Source organism: Poecilia latipinna, unplaced genomic scaffold (genome assembly GCF_001443285.1).
Source record: "Poecilia latipinna isolate Pla-1442-1.1 unplaced genomic scaffold, P_latipinna-1.0 Scaffold2709, whole genome shotgun sequence".
Classification (NCBI taxonomy): domain Eukaryota; kingdom Metazoa; phylum Chordata; class Actinopteri; order Cyprinodontiformes; family Poeciliidae; genus Poecilia; species Poecilia latipinna.
In genome coordinates this window covers 49,941-65,038 of record NW_015115325.1, presented here as the reverse complement: position 1 = coordinate 65,038, position 15,098 = coordinate 49,941, and the positions used below count along the sequence as shown (strand labels likewise).

At 39.3% G+C, this 15,098-nt stretch overlaps 1 protein-coding gene across 4 annotated transcripts in view; it reads left to right on the top strand.

Moving 5' to 3' along the window:
* Positions 1-15,098, top strand: part of LOC106938844 (E3 ubiquitin-protein ligase HECW2-like) — a 33,266-nt gene that overhangs the window by 10,611 nt on the left and 7,557 nt on the right. For 2 of the 4 annotated variants that reach the window (XM_015021030.1, XM_015021033.1), the window contains 17 exons: positions 732-833; positions 1,295-1,445; positions 1,711-1,814; positions 2,365-2,489; positions 3,777-3,962; positions 4,055-4,204; positions 5,289-5,391; positions 6,880-6,976; positions 7,544-7,627; positions 10,601-10,710; positions 10,791-10,911; positions 11,008-11,121; positions 11,216-11,368; positions 13,127-13,225; positions 13,389-13,518; positions 14,528-14,674; positions 14,772-14,886. In XM_015021030.1, the coding sequence (XP_014876516.1) occupies positions 732-833; positions 1,295-1,445; positions 1,711-1,814; positions 2,365-2,489; positions 3,777-3,962; positions 4,055-4,204; positions 5,289-5,391; positions 6,880-6,976; positions 7,544-7,627; positions 10,601-10,710; positions 10,791-10,911; positions 11,008-11,121; positions 11,216-11,368; positions 13,127-13,225; positions 13,389-13,518; positions 14,528-14,674; positions 14,772-14,886 (2,091 nt within the window). The remainder of the gene's footprint in view (positions 1-731; positions 834-1,294; positions 1,446-1,710; positions 1,815-2,364; positions 2,490-3,776; positions 3,963-4,054; positions 4,205-5,288; positions 5,392-6,879; positions 6,977-7,543; positions 7,628-10,600; positions 10,711-10,790; positions 10,912-11,007; positions 11,122-11,215; positions 11,369-13,126; positions 13,226-13,388; positions 13,519-14,527; positions 14,675-14,771; positions 14,887-15,098) is intronic. The other 2 variants (XM_015021031.1, XM_015021032.1) reach the window with 2 other exon arrangements.

Sequence of the window (15,098 nt, the reverse complement as noted above, 5' to 3'; positions counted from 1 at the left end):
AGTTTAATCAGATATTTGAAAAAATAATATTTTGTGTATATTTTATTCAAATTTTGTGCTTTATGCATAGGACCTGTTTTATCTCTATTCTCAAGAATCACTGAGCTAAGCTTATTTGAGCTTGTGCACTAGTAAATGATATAAGCCTACAGAGTCATGAAGCTGTTTTATTTTAGCTTTAGACTCTCCAATTCCTTCATTTGCAATAACTGCTTATCCTTGCAAGGTCGCGCAGGGGACCTTTTGACTACTCCAGGGGTCATCAGGTGAGAGGCAGGGTACACCCTAGACAGGTTGCCATTTCATCACAGGGAAACCTGGAGAGCAATTTAGAGAATTAACGAATTAACCTCACAGTCATTTTTTCTAATGTGGGAGGAAGCCAGAGTACAAGGAGAGAACTCACATCTGCTAAGATTAGACTAAGATTAGAACCTGTTTTAGGTCAGTAAGTCACAAAATTTATATCCATCTACTGAAATTGGCATAAGTCATAAAATTATTTAACATTTTCTCATTTTCTCATCTAGCAAAAAGAAATAATTGATGTAATTCTAACTGACATCAAACAGGAAAAGTCGGGTATGATTTAATGTCGGTGTCATGACGGTGTGTTTTATGCAATGTATCCAATATATTACTGAACTGTATAGTACCCTTAAAATTGATCAACAGCTAAAATGATATGTCTTAGGTTAGCAATTGATCCAGATGTTGTATTTTTAATGCAGGTGCCACAGCTCAGGTCTACGGTCATCAGTCTGTTCGGTCTCTTCCCTCTGTCCGCCATGACATCAGTCGCTATCAGAGAGTAGATGAGCCTCTGCCTCCTAGTAGGCGTTTGCATATCCTACATGAAATGTACAGGAATACTCAGAACTTGATGTGTCGCTTGTTTTTATTCCAACTAACTTCAGAATAACTTCCTGTTATTGTAAAGCTTCATTGCAGGTTGACAGGTTGGCTCCATTTCTGACTGAGCAGCAGCTCAGTATAACAAACTGGCCACTGTCTGGCAGAAGTTATGAACTACAGCAGAAATATTATTACCACATAAATTAGGGTACAATTAACAGAAATAAAATGTAATGTTCCAACAGAAATAAGGGTATAAAAAGTGTTTGTTTGCTCTAAGTTACATTTTCTTAAGTTTTCCTAAAGTTTGACTATGACAGATTCAGGGGCAGACATTTTCCTTTACATTCATTCATTTGTTACATACATTCTGAGTTTTTGTTGCTCATTGTGATTTGTGTTTCAGTCTGAAACCTTTCCCACTATCTTCCTAATCCAGATTGGGAGGCTCGCATCGACAGTCATGGTCGCATCTTTTATGTGGATCATGTGAACAGAACAACAACATGGCAGCGGCCTACTGCTCCTCCGGCCCCACAGACTCTACAGAGGTCCAGCTCCATACAGCAGATGGAACAGCTCAACCGCAGGTCAATACCAATAGTTTCAGTTCCATGAGTGGTAGTCATCATGTTCAGAGTTCCTGTAAAAATAAAAAGGTTAGGAGGTTGTTCTCGTTCTGATTGGAGGATCACCACTCATTGCTGGCACCTAAAATTCTTATTTCATTAGAAGCAAAAACGATGCTAAGTGGGTCATGAAAGTCACATGAGAAAAGGATTTTAATAATACACTAATCTTTCCACCTTTACACAATGTTTAGCTAGTATTTTGTATTGACATTCACATGTGCAGGTATCAGAGTATCCGAAGGACCATAACAAATGATAGCAGACAGGAGGAGCAGCCAGCCAATGAGCTGCTTGGGGATGAGACTGATATGCATCCATCTGTTCCAGGTAGCACCCTAACCATACTCTGCCATTAAAATACACCACTCAGCTTACTACCTTTTGTCATGTTATAACCACAATGTATGTGTTTAATCTGCACAAACTAGAACATATTTGGAAATTGTAAGGAAAATAAACTGCATTCAAAGTTTCAAATATGAATGATGTGTGTTTCTGTACAGTCCATACCTTTCAAGTCTCCTGTTTTGGCTGGGAAACGACCCGTTTTATCCTCCTTTCCTGCCGTGGTCCTCTTTTATTATTTTTCCCATAAATGTCCTGTCTTGTGTGCATCCAAAAACAGTTGCAAGAGGTGGTTCTTCAAGCTTCTGACTGAGGGAAGCTGAATTGAATACTTTTACACCGCCCACTTTCTTAGTTTTGTTTGTTAAAAAAAAAGATTGAAACCATACATCTTTTGCCCACTCACTGCATTTATTTTACTGTATTTTATGTGTATTCAGTTTGTGGTTGTAACATTACAAAATGTTGAAAAGAGGCTTTTCCACCCCTTGTCTGCTTTCTTTTTTTCTGACATTGCTCATTTCCCTTTCAGAGCTCCGGAGGGAAAACGGTGCGGCTCAGGCCAGTTCCAGATCTCGCATCTCCTTGCTGCTGCAGTCCCCCACCGCCAAGTTCCTCACCAGTCCTGACTTCTTCACTGTGTTGCATTCCAACCCTGTATGTACACTGCTCAAAAGTACTTTGCAATACAAACCGGTCTAATCAGCCCAGGTATATAACCTGCTAGTAGATCATAAAATGCCTGTAAATATAAGATTGCCTATCTAAGAGAAGGCAGCTGATCACCTCCAAAAAATAGATGACGTGGAAAGAATGTGTTGTGGAAATATTAAAGCAGCACCACGAGACATCAGCACAAAGTTAGTTTGGTCACAGTTATCTTTTCTGAATAGACAATGTTCCTCAGCATATCACCAAATTAGTTACAAAACAGTTGAAGGACAACAAACTTAATGTTTTGAAGAGGCCATCACAAAGTCCTGATCCCAGTCCCAGAGAAGCAGTGAAGAAGTTCACTGCTGCAAGATGGCCACCAGTTCTATCAGGATGAATGAGTCAAAATTCTAGTAAACGTATGTGGCAAGATTTTGGAAGGAAATCCAAACCACATGACCAAAGTCAGAAAATTTTAAAGGAGAAGTATTATGTAAAATCTACTTTTTGAGCTGTACATCATGTTATAATGTTACTCCCTCATCAAAAACATACCTGGATTGGTACTTTGATTCTTTCATGCATGTTTGAGAAATCCTTTAATTTACCATGACAACTGTGCAAATGCCTGGGTGGAACTACTGCTGCCTTCAAGACACAGCTCCTCTGAGCTGCAGTGTCCAAGCTTTAGCATCGCTCCACCACACAGCTCCTTAAGACTATCAGCAGCAATTAGCAAACACCTGGTGGAACTGCACATCTCCTGAGCTCATTATACAAGCTATTTCTCAGTGTTGAAGTGAAATTATATTGTGATGACTTCCTGAAGACAGAGTTTCAGAAAGAGCAAGAGTTTTTAAAGAGACAGAGGCCCAATTTCAAGGGGTTAAATTATGACGTCAAATTTATTCTAAGTTATATTTGATATAAATGTAGCATTTTTATAACTGAAGTTAACATATTTAGTTGACTATCCTGTAAAATGGCACTGTGCATGGAAAACACATAATGCTGCTCCTTTAAAGGGAGTAAATAAAATTTTCATTTTGTATTTTCCAAGTAAAAAATAATTTTCCTAATTGACCTAAAGCAGAAAATGTTTAGTCAGATTTAATATCAAATGTTCAACATTTTTATAAACTAAACTGTATATAAATGTATAGGGTGACTGTAAATCCCATGCACTTCCACAGTAACAGTGTTTTATACTTTACCAAACAATAATTTCACTGATAACTGTACATTGATTGCTAATTTCTCTGATTGTTCTTCTTCTTCCTGTGAACTCAGAGTGCCTATCGCATGTTTACCACCAACACATGTCTGAAGCATATGATCAGTAAGGTTCGTAGAGATGCACACCACTTTGAGCGCTACCAGCACAACCGTGACCTGGTGGCTTTTCTCAACATGTTTGCGAATAAACAACTTGAGCTGCCCAGAGGCTGGGAGATGAAGCATGACCACAGCGGCAAGGTCTGGCTGAGAAACAAATAGTCACTTTGTCTTAACAGTTACAGATTGCAATCTCAACAACTTTAAGTTTATGACATTTTGTTCATATGTAGCCTTTCTTTGTGGATCATAACTGCCGTGCTACCACCTTCATTGATCCTCGGCTGCCTGTTCAGAGCTCTCGTCCAAGTCTTCTATCTCACCGCCAACATCTTACCCGACAACGTAGTCACAGTGCTGGGGAGGTCAGTCCAAGGCAACTGGTAAGACTGAAGAAATTTCAAATTTTAACTGTTCTTTGACATCGGATAACAAGAGCTTATGGGGATTTAGAGCTGATTATGCAACTGACACATACTAGCAAAACAACTGAAGACGATTGACTGCATGTTCATCAAATCTGTATCAATCAAACTAGCCAAATATAGTTTCACACAATTCATAGCCAGGATGTGTTTGCAGAAACTCGTTCACAAGAAATGGATATCCTCCAATGACTAATAAAGTGCAAAACCAAGCTTCCCACCTAGGTTTACTCTCTAGGTTTAAGACTACAGTTCGCTACATGGGCCTTTTAAAGGCCTGTCATTTTTCCATGCTACATAGAGGTTGCTTAAAGGGTTGCAGAATTATGAGAAATTCAAACAAAATTGAAACAGGAAAAAAGGTAATTATTTTTTTCTTTCTTTACATTAGAGTAACAAATTTTACAAAGTGATGCAGAAATATAGTCACTAACTGCATTTTCATTGACCATGTAATTGTGCAATTTGGTATTTTGGAAATCAATTTGCTCACACCAATTACAGAAAAACTCAATTGTCAATAAAAAGTTCTGGCGGTAGGATGAGGTGGTTTTTTTGGCCACAATGAAATTGATTTATCTTGACAAACTGGAATGGAAACTTTGTTTGCGTCATATGATCAACAACTGGATGTTACACTGGTACAAACCACAAAGAAGACCACAGGAGTTGGAAGACCAAGACACAGCATGTCTTTTAATGACTTGTTGCGTGCACAAACCTTTAATTGCTTTTCTTATTTAATGGAATCTTTGTAATTGTGAAAAAAAAAATTCTACATTAGAGGAAAATTAACAAAGTTTTACGTACATTTCTAATGGAAGCACAGTTTAATACTTCCCTCATTAAGGAATGAAGAACAGTGTTTAAGAGCAACAATCTTTATAAAACAGTATGGGAAAATAGACAGGCACCCTAGTGTTAACAGATGTGGTTGATGGGCAAAATTGCCTGAATATTTACTTGTTATATCATGTTGTGGAGTCAGATTAATATTTTGTCTGTATATCATTGTTTTTTGTATGTCCTCCTGTCATTACAGGTGGGTGAAGAAACGCATCACCCTGGTCCTCCAGTCTTGCCACGACCCTCTAGTACCTTCACCTCAGCTAGCAGGGGGCAGTGCCAAGAGGTTGTACCTGTGGGTCAGTATAATACAGACAGACAAGCACACATTCACTCAGACAGTTAAAATTCAGGCATTGTGAAAAATTCTTACCAAAAATCTTTCATAAGCTTGTTCTCTTTGAAGTAGGTTCTTTTCTGTCAGTCTTTCCAGTTTAAGACACTCTTAGGGTCACTAAAATCCCTCCTCACTACGCTTAATGTTTTTTTTTTCATATTAGAAACTCTCTTAAAGCCTAAAATGTTTGTGAATAACTTTAAGCTTAGAGTTTAAATTCTAAGAAAAATCTTAAAATTCCAGAAATTCTATAAATTATGTCACTACTCATAGTGATGTCATTTTACAAAAAAGAAAAATGTTTGCCCATTCACACTGGAGAACACATACAGGTCACATATATTTGGAAGTGTGAACGGCCATGGCAAAACAATCAGATTTGACAACAAGAAAAAAAAAATTGGAATTGTCACTTCAGGCTGCAGTGTGAATGCAACCTTAATCTGACTCAACAACATGAATTAACAACTGAATATTCGGTCCATTTTACTCATCAGCTACTTTATCTTTGGATTCTTTGAGAATATGGGCCTAGCTTTCAATTATATTTAATGATCATGTGAGGGACCTGACTTAAACACAAAAAAAAGGGTTTCAAAAAGGCAAAAAAAAAAAAAATAATAATTTTAATAATTCCAAAAATGGTTAAAAAAACATTAGGTTTTAGCCAAAAATGAGTCAAATGAAAAATGACAGATTTTGGCCTAACTTAACTGAGATCAACTAAACACTAACTGAACAAACAAAACTGACCTCCAAACAAAGAACAAAAGGCTGCTTTAATAGGGGTGGAGTAACTTAAACCCATCACACGAGGGAGGCGCAACATAACAAAGGAACAAACAAATACAAAATTACCTAAAACATCCTATGAAACAAATAAAGCAAAACTAACTTTAACTTGGCACAAACAATAATAAGTGAATATTTAATTGACAAAATAAAACAATTAAAATAAACTTTAAACAACATACCAGGCTTCCTCCTCCAGCCCGTATGTGTTGGCAGCACCTCAAACAAAAGAAAAAAGCATGAGTAAAACCATTCAGACAAATATTAACTAAAGTGTGCACCCATTAGAAAATATTTCTAAATAAAATGACTAACTTAAACATAATGTAAGTTATTACTAATAAAGTAAATTAAGAAAAATAAATCCTATCTGTTGGTGGTAGGAGCATCCACCACCGATTCCACATCCACTTAAAAACATCCAAATAATTTCTGTCGGCTTTAAGATGGAACTTTTAACCCACAAAGGTAATTTCTTTCATCCACAGAAATCAATACCTACTTTAATATTAATTAAAACATAACATTATCTTCAGAAACAGTTAGTCCATAATTCATGATGCGACATGTCCGGTACCACATTTTTAACTTTTTGATCTTTGTAGCTTTATTTAATGAAACAAATAAAACTGACCCGCTTGTTTCTTGTCTCATATAGCTTACAATGATAAGATTGTGGCTTTTCTTCGACAACCAAACATCTTTGAGATTTTGCAGGAGAGACAGCCGGACTTCAGCCGAAACCATGTACTCAGGTACACCAACATGTCTTCTTTCATTGTTACAATGTTTTACGTTATGTATTTCTCAGTTTGTTTACTTTTTAAATTCAGTATAATATGTCAGAATGTGAGTGCATGGCAGCCTGTCTTCTGTCACCCTGCCCCAGAAGAGCCCTGGCGACAATGTAGCTTGCCACCATTGGGGTGTGTGTGAATGTAGTGCTAAAGTGCTCTGGAGTTCTCTGGACTAGAGAAAGCATTTGTGTCTATTTGTGTCCTGGCTGATGTCTTGAATATTTTCATGCTTCAATATTTTCATGTTCTTCAAAATGTTTGAGATGTTATCTCAGGTTTGCAAGCTTCCTCCATTTTCTTCCAAATTATTTAGTTGAAATGTACAAACTAGTTGACTTTTCACAGTTTGTGCTCTAACTGTATTAGTAAAATATCAAGACATATTAGAGATAACTCAAAATAAACTACTTTTAATTTAGAAATTCATATCATTCTTTCAATTAAAAAAAATATATTTAAAAAAATGACAAAATGCAAATAAAGAAGGAGAAATCCTTGTTGATGGAATGTTTGATGTGGTATCAGGGAGAAGGTCCAGCTGATCCGCACAGATGGCGTTTCAGGACTGACCCGACTGTCAGGAGATGCGGACCTTGTCATCCTGCTGAGGTGAGACATCCCTGCTGTTTTACCCCCCATTGTCTGCCTGTGTGTTTCTATCCCACCCTAACAGCCATTCTCCAAATGGCCCACAGTGATCCAGATGTGGTCACCAAATATGATCCTACACACCACATATTGCTTATCAGGTGTTGATAGAACTCTTTGCTTCATGTAGCATCATTTTTTCAGTCCTTCTGGGCAACCATAATCCAGTAATGGCTTGAATTGATAGCGGGAGTGTATGGGCTGGCGAGTTGCCTCAACACAGGCATAATGAGGAGCCAGACTAATATCAGAATAATTTTATTGTCATTGTCAGAAAGACAATGAAATTGTAGTACCAGTACAACCATCCTTTACACAACAACACGAGGGGGAGGGGGGGGACTGTTGGCTGAGGCCTTGGAGCCCGACAGGCACCGCCTTGCAGAGGAAATGGGAAAAATAAGAAAAACATCAGGTAAGGACAGGAAAAAAAACAGCATGTCTCACTTTGCTCTTTGCAGGGCAGAGTTTGAGATGAAGGAAAAAACCTCGGCACCTAAGCACATATAGACACATATAGACAAAACAAGCCTGGTACAAGGAGGAGGTGTGACGTGCAAAGGGGTCTCATGTGAGTTATGTGTGTGTCAGACCATGAACCCTAACTGAAGAACACGATTGTGAGTATGATGTCAGAGTTCACCACCAGCTTATCAGTTCAGGGCCTACAGATGTTCTCATGGGGGGGGCAGCAGAACAGAGCCTTTCTTAGACATAACAACCAGGGGAGGATAGCCGGCCAGCCAAGGCCACCCCGGGGAACCAGATTCCGATAGCAATAATTTGTAAAGTCTCGCTGGTGCTTCACAATGGCAAAGCCAAACATCCGAATTTAGGGTCTCCCGTCTGATCCGTGCGAACAACATTCTCCAAGGTCACACCATATCCATTCTGAGTCCGAGATCCGCTGCCCGTCCACGGTCCTTTTCCAGGATCGCATCCAGTCTGCGGCTCGGCTTCCGTATCATCTCAGTCTGAGTGTTGATCGCTCTGCAGATCCCATCATCCGTACCCAGCAGCCTCAAAGTTGCCAAAATGGCTGCCGGCAACTTCTGAAATTTCCGATAAGCCAGGTAGCCACCAACTCCAATAAGCAGAAAACTTATCATAAATCCAATCATGTACACATCTTCAACATCCTCGACTGACGGCGTCGTCAGACACACGGTCTTCTACTTCCATGTAGAATCCATTGTGTATCCAGCGAAGAATGTCCCCTCAGGACACAACGGTTCCCTTTACCCATTTTCCCAGTGGGAAAAATTTTATCAATTGGGTTGAGAGACCAGCTGACCAGATCCATAATTTGCAACTTCGGAAGCTATGCAAAGAAAGACTAAAAACACAGGACACAGACACTGAACAGGGAAGATAGGGAGGCAGGGAGACAGAGAAAGTGCGTCCTCCTCCTTCGAAGGGCAGAGCAGAAAACCTGTCTAATATCAATCAATCAAATGTTATTTGTATAGCACATTTCAGCAGCAAGGCATTTCAAAGTGCTTTACATGATTAAAAAAAACAGCACGTGACATTGAATAAACGGTAAGAAAGAGAGATTTTGAAAAAAAAAAAAGATTAAAAAAAGATAAAAACATTAAAACCCAGGCCTCTGTCCTTATCTGGTACTCAAACCCGATCTGGGACTTTAGTCAAAACGCCGTTTGACAAGGACTCCAACCTCTAGGACTTCAGTTAAACGCCATTTAATTCATAGAATCTAATAACTGTGTACATCAACTAGAGTGTAATAATGCAGTGGTTTTAAATGTGCTGAAATTATTTACATGAGAAAAAGGGGAATTATCCTTATTTACCCCATGGATTTTTTTAGGTCCACCAGCATATTAGGGGTGCACCGATGGTACTTTTTTGGCAAATTGCTCACTACTTGTCCTTATAAAGCCTGGCTTACCGATCCCAACATTGGCCGATAAGTTTGTTTTTTTTTTTTGTCTGAAATGTTGCTAAATATAGCAAAAAAGTGAATGAGTTTTTAAAAGTGGGGTGACTATTTTTAACTGCAAACATGACCTGGTGGGCCTCAAACCTTTCTCAAGGGAGAGCAGAAGAGTACAGTGTTTGATATTTGGATCCCTGCTTAGGTAGATGACATCCGGGGGTAAGATTGGCTTCACCCGTAAGTATTGACTGACCACTGATCTCCCAAAATTGAGGAAATCTGTGCTGATAAATCAGCTGGCTAATAAATCGGTGATCCCCTACTGGCTGTACAGTTTCTGGCTCTGGAAGGACTCCTCCTTGTTGAAAGGGTCCCAAAAACCTCTAAAGGGAGCAGAAAATGCATCCAAAATTTATTCCTATAATCCTATCATTTCAATTGTCCTGAGTTCATATGCAAGGCCAGCCCAATGTGGACATATCTAACATGAATTCACAACAGGCTTATAATGCTTCTGGGTTTTTCATTAGTGTGAATGCTGTAGTCACTCACACTCTTAAGTTCTCTTTCATGTGGATCTCTAATTTCAATATGGCTTAGTTTTATAAACACACAATATAGTTCAAGTTAGTTGTAGTTTTCCCTGATTAATTACCGTTTTTATTTCAGTTAAAAATGTTTTCTCAGTTTCAGGTTTCATTATTTGTTCATTTTAGTTAACTATAATAACTTTGATTTATACAGAACTTTAGTAGTTTATATGATAACAAGGGCCTAAATGAATGAGTATTCTATAAATTTTAGTCTTGTATCGTCATTTTAAAAATCAACAGGAAATCTGTGAAATCAAACTGGAGACTCAGGCTGCAATTGTAGAAAATGTTTATATGGATCTGGAGTAATTGCTAGTTTACTTCCTCTTGTAATACTGTACACCATGCACCACTTTTGCTTGCTTTACTTTACTTACTTCCTTTCTGCCATCCCTGGTTAACATCAGTGTTTTAAGTCTTTCTCTCTGTCTCCCATTACAGTCTGTTTGAAGATGAAGTGATGTCCTACGTCCCTCCTCATGCCTTACTTCTCCCCAGCTACTGCCAGTCACCTCGGGGATCCCCTGTTTCCTCCCCCCAGAACTCACCAGGTATCTTACTGACACATTACCAAATACAAAAAAAATGTTCCTGAAACTATCCGTCAGTCCCTCTTCCTGTCTCACTCTAGGAACTCAGCGAGCCAATGCCAGAGCCCCAGCTCCTTACAAGAGAGACTTTGAGGCAAAACTCCGCAACTTCTACAGAAAACTGGAAACTAAAGGCTATGGTCAAGGCCCTGGAAAGCTAAAGTGAGCTGAATTTATATCTGTGTGTATCTTGTTAGACTTCCTCACTTCATTTTGGTATATAGTTTGGGTTTCATGTTCATTTTTGTGCATATGAAGAGTGACTATCCGTCGGGACCATCTCTTGGAAGATGCTTTCAACCAGATCATGTGCTATTCCCGGAAGGACCTGCAGCGCAGCAAGTTCTATGTCAGTTTTGTTGGGGAGGAGGGGTGAGTAACTGAGATGGAAACCAATCTCGAAAAGAAAGTACAAGAGTAGAGGTTTAAGCATTAATCTGTGTGTGTGGGTGTGTGTGTGTTACAGCTTGGACTACAGTGGGCCTTCTAGGGAGTTCTTCTTCCTGGTTTCCAGGGAACTGTTCAACCCATATTATGGTCTGTTTGAATATTCAGCCAATGACACCTACACCGTTCAGATCAGCCCCATGTCGGCCTTTGTAGACAATCACCATGAATGGTAAGAATTGACACAAACACAAAAACACAAATTGTATTGAAATGAATGTCCCATAATGTAACTGATGCATGTCTGAGAGTTATCAGAAGTTATGGGAATTCCTACAGCCTGGAGGAATAGTTTAATGGTCCAAATGCTAGTTCTGATGCTCCATTTTAATCTTAGATAGAAGATTGGAAAAGTCTGAGGTCTACAGAGTGAAAAGAAATGGTGAGAGTATAGACCCCTGTGGTGCTCCTGTGCCTCTCGCTGCCTGGTCAGAAACACTACCCTTCAGTCATAACGTGTGTTCTGTTTGTCAGGTAGACATTAATCCAGGTGACTGTTGAGGTCTCCATCTGTATTTTGTGGAGTTACTGACGGGGCCAATCAGATTGAATTATGTTAAATGCATTAGAGAATTTAAAGAACATAATCCTCACAGTTCTCCCTGCTTACATGACAGTGGATTTGTTGAAGCAGATATATGATGGCATCTTCAACTCCAGAGAAATGAGCAGATTGCAGGGCAAGCATGCTTGCTTTCACAAGATGATCTGCAGCCTTGTTCTGATTCAGACTCTCCAGCTACTTCTTCACCTGACTTCCAGACATGGACTACTCAAGATGGTGGTGCCATTCTAGAACTTGATTGGCCCAGTCTAGTCAAAGAACCTTTTCTTCCAACAGACTGGGCCAACTTGTAATAAAACTGCACAATTTATCACTTGGACCATAATTATTTGCACCGGGTAATTTAATGCCAACTTTGCATTAAATTATCATAATTTACAAAATGATGCAAAATTGGCACTTTTAATGGACTTTTAATGCAACATTTAGAGCAACTTTGCATTAAAAGTATCATTATTTACCAAATGACACTTCATGACAACTGTCAAACATTCATAAAGACTTCTTTACGTTCATGACAGGGTCGTGTCAGTCTTATGCGCACCCCTTCAAATAAAGTGTTGCCCATTGTTTTATTACGAAGCTGAAGGCAACAGCAAAACACCAGCTCTTACGGCCAACTCTGTCTTCTTCCTCTGTTTGCTCATCACCTCTTCTGATTTCTATGTTCTGATCGTTTTCAATGGGCTCCAATTCAAATTAAAAAGGCTTAACGTTTCTCATCACTGTTTTGGATTCACTGTTCTGAATTTTAGAGAGGAAATTATCTAGCAACTCATCTACATCACTGCAACTTACAGATGAGGATAAAGAATAGATTTGATTACATTTTGATCACAGTGTTTCTCTCTGTAACATCAGTTATAGAGACAATGGAAATATTCACACTGATAATTAGATCCAGTATGTGACCTCGATTGTGTGTTGCTTGGTTTCCAAACATTTTCTGGGCCCCCCCTATGGATTACAAATAGGGAGAGTTAGACTCTTGCTGTCTTGTTGAACAATGTATGTGAGCAGGGGGAGGTGGGTGGGGCGATGCTGGGTGCGGACTTCCTGTTATACAACGCGTGTCTCTGGGTGGGGGGGGGGGGGGTTCCTAGAGACCCCCTATTATACTCTTCCATCCACTCAAACACTCATCCCACTCCACCCCCCTGAGTGCACACAGCGTTCATTGTTTTTTTTTTTGTGTTTTTTTTCATTCATCCATACCACTTCCTGCACCCCCTACCCCCCTGAAATGACACGGAACCCCCCACAGTTTGGGAATCTCTGAATTAGACCAAGATTATCAAGAATATCTCACAGGTTTGTGTTCACTACAGTCATAAGGCCGACTATCCATTTGTTTGTGTGCCTCAGGTTCCGTTTCAGTGGCCGCATTCTGGGTCTGGCTCTGATCCATCAGTATCTGCTGGATGCCTTCTTCACCAGACCCTTCTATAAAGGCCTTCTGCGCATGTATGTTTATCCAGAGTTAACCATGAATATAAGGAAAGCATTCACCAACATGCATTTTAATTGTTTACAATTTTTTTTTTTTTATTGTAATGCTACGCTCACTGAAAGACCCAAAAACTCACATGAGTGCAGTCATTCATTGTTTGCCTTTTCTATTCTCCAGTCCCTGCGATCTGAGTGACCTGGAATATCTGGATGAGGAGTTCCACCAGTCTCTCCAGTGGATGAAGGACAATGATATAGAAGACATGCTTGACCTCACCTTTACTGTCAATGAGGAAGTGTTTGGACAGGTCAGACTCTGAGACTGCCTACATATTTAGATGCTTACTGCTATCTTGTTAACAAGTGATAGACTAGAAAACAATTAAAGTTTTTGGTCACAAATATAACTTTTTTTTTGGCTCAGATACACTTTATTTGACAGCAGTTAGACAGAAAAGTAGGTAATAAGAGAAGGGGAAGACATACGGCAAAGGTCATCAGGACTCGAAACTGTGACGTCCATGTAAGGATTGTGCTTTACGCCTGTGCCACCACAGCACCCTGTCATAAATATTTTTTTTCTGTGCAATGTGACTCCAAATTATTTAGAGACTACAAATCACCTGTTTGTAGATTATTTACTCGATGTTCAAAAGAAAATGCAGCTTGGAAAGCCGAAGTACCTAGGCGCAATGCTACTTGTAAAACAGGGTGGTGTTTGCAAAGCTGCCAATCCAAGACTGTCATTCATTTTCCTTGGCTATAAATGGTTTTACCCTCAAGACAAGAGATAAAACTGTAGCTTCTGGAGTCTTGCTGTTTCCACTGTGTGCATTAATGCATATTAAGATATATTTAGTGTTTGAGCTAATAAAACAAATATATTGTTCCATAGTATGTCGCATTAGTCAAAAAAAAATGGGAAAAAACAAACGAGACGCACTGCTGGGGGTAAGTCACATTTAACCTTTCAGAGTGAAAATTAAATGAGAAAATTCAGTGAATATTCTTGTCTTCTCCCATCTTAACTATACTACTGATGTTTCCAATTGGGGTGCAGTTTTCTGACTGAACGCTGGCTCTTCATCTTTAAAAAGCCTGACCTGAGAATTCTGGTTGAAAGCATTGGTCGATTGCTGATCTCCCAAAATTAAGGAAATGGGGGGCTGATTTATCAGTGCACCCTTTGTTCCCAAACCCAGCTCCACTAGCTTGTGGATTCTGTTTTTGAAAGTGGCTAAAGCATTATTACATCTGTCCGTCTGTCTTTCAGACTCAAACACAGATTTAGCATTGAGCTAGACATGGTTTTTGTAGATCACAGAACGGGAGCTGAAACCTGGTGGAGGGAACATCCCAGTCTCAGAGAAGAACAAGAAAGAGTACATCGAGCGGATGGTGAAGTGGAGGATAGAGCGAGGAGTCGTCCAGCAGACTGAAAGCCTGGTCAGAGGTTTTTATGAGGTGGGGTGTGTCGACCTTGTAAAAACAAAACAGTTTGTTCCAGACATTTCAATTTTACAGGACATTTATTACCTTTACAATATATGTTTCTCTTCAGGTGGTGGATGCGAGATTGGTGTCTGTGTTTGATGCCAGGGAGCTGGAGCTGGTCATTGCTGGCACTGCTGAGATTGACTTATCAGACTGGAGGAGCAATACTGAATACAGAGGAGGTACACAGGGATCAATAAAGTAATCTCTGAAAGATTATGGATTTAGATTTATTTTTTTCCAGTTCTGGATCAAATAATGAAAAATTACAGTATGGAAATTTACAGATTTTATTTCCTATTCTTCATTCTCACCTTTATTCCTTGTGTCCTTCCTTTCTTGTATATTTTCTTACCTGCCCGTCATCACTATTTCTTCTTCTGTCTTGTACTTC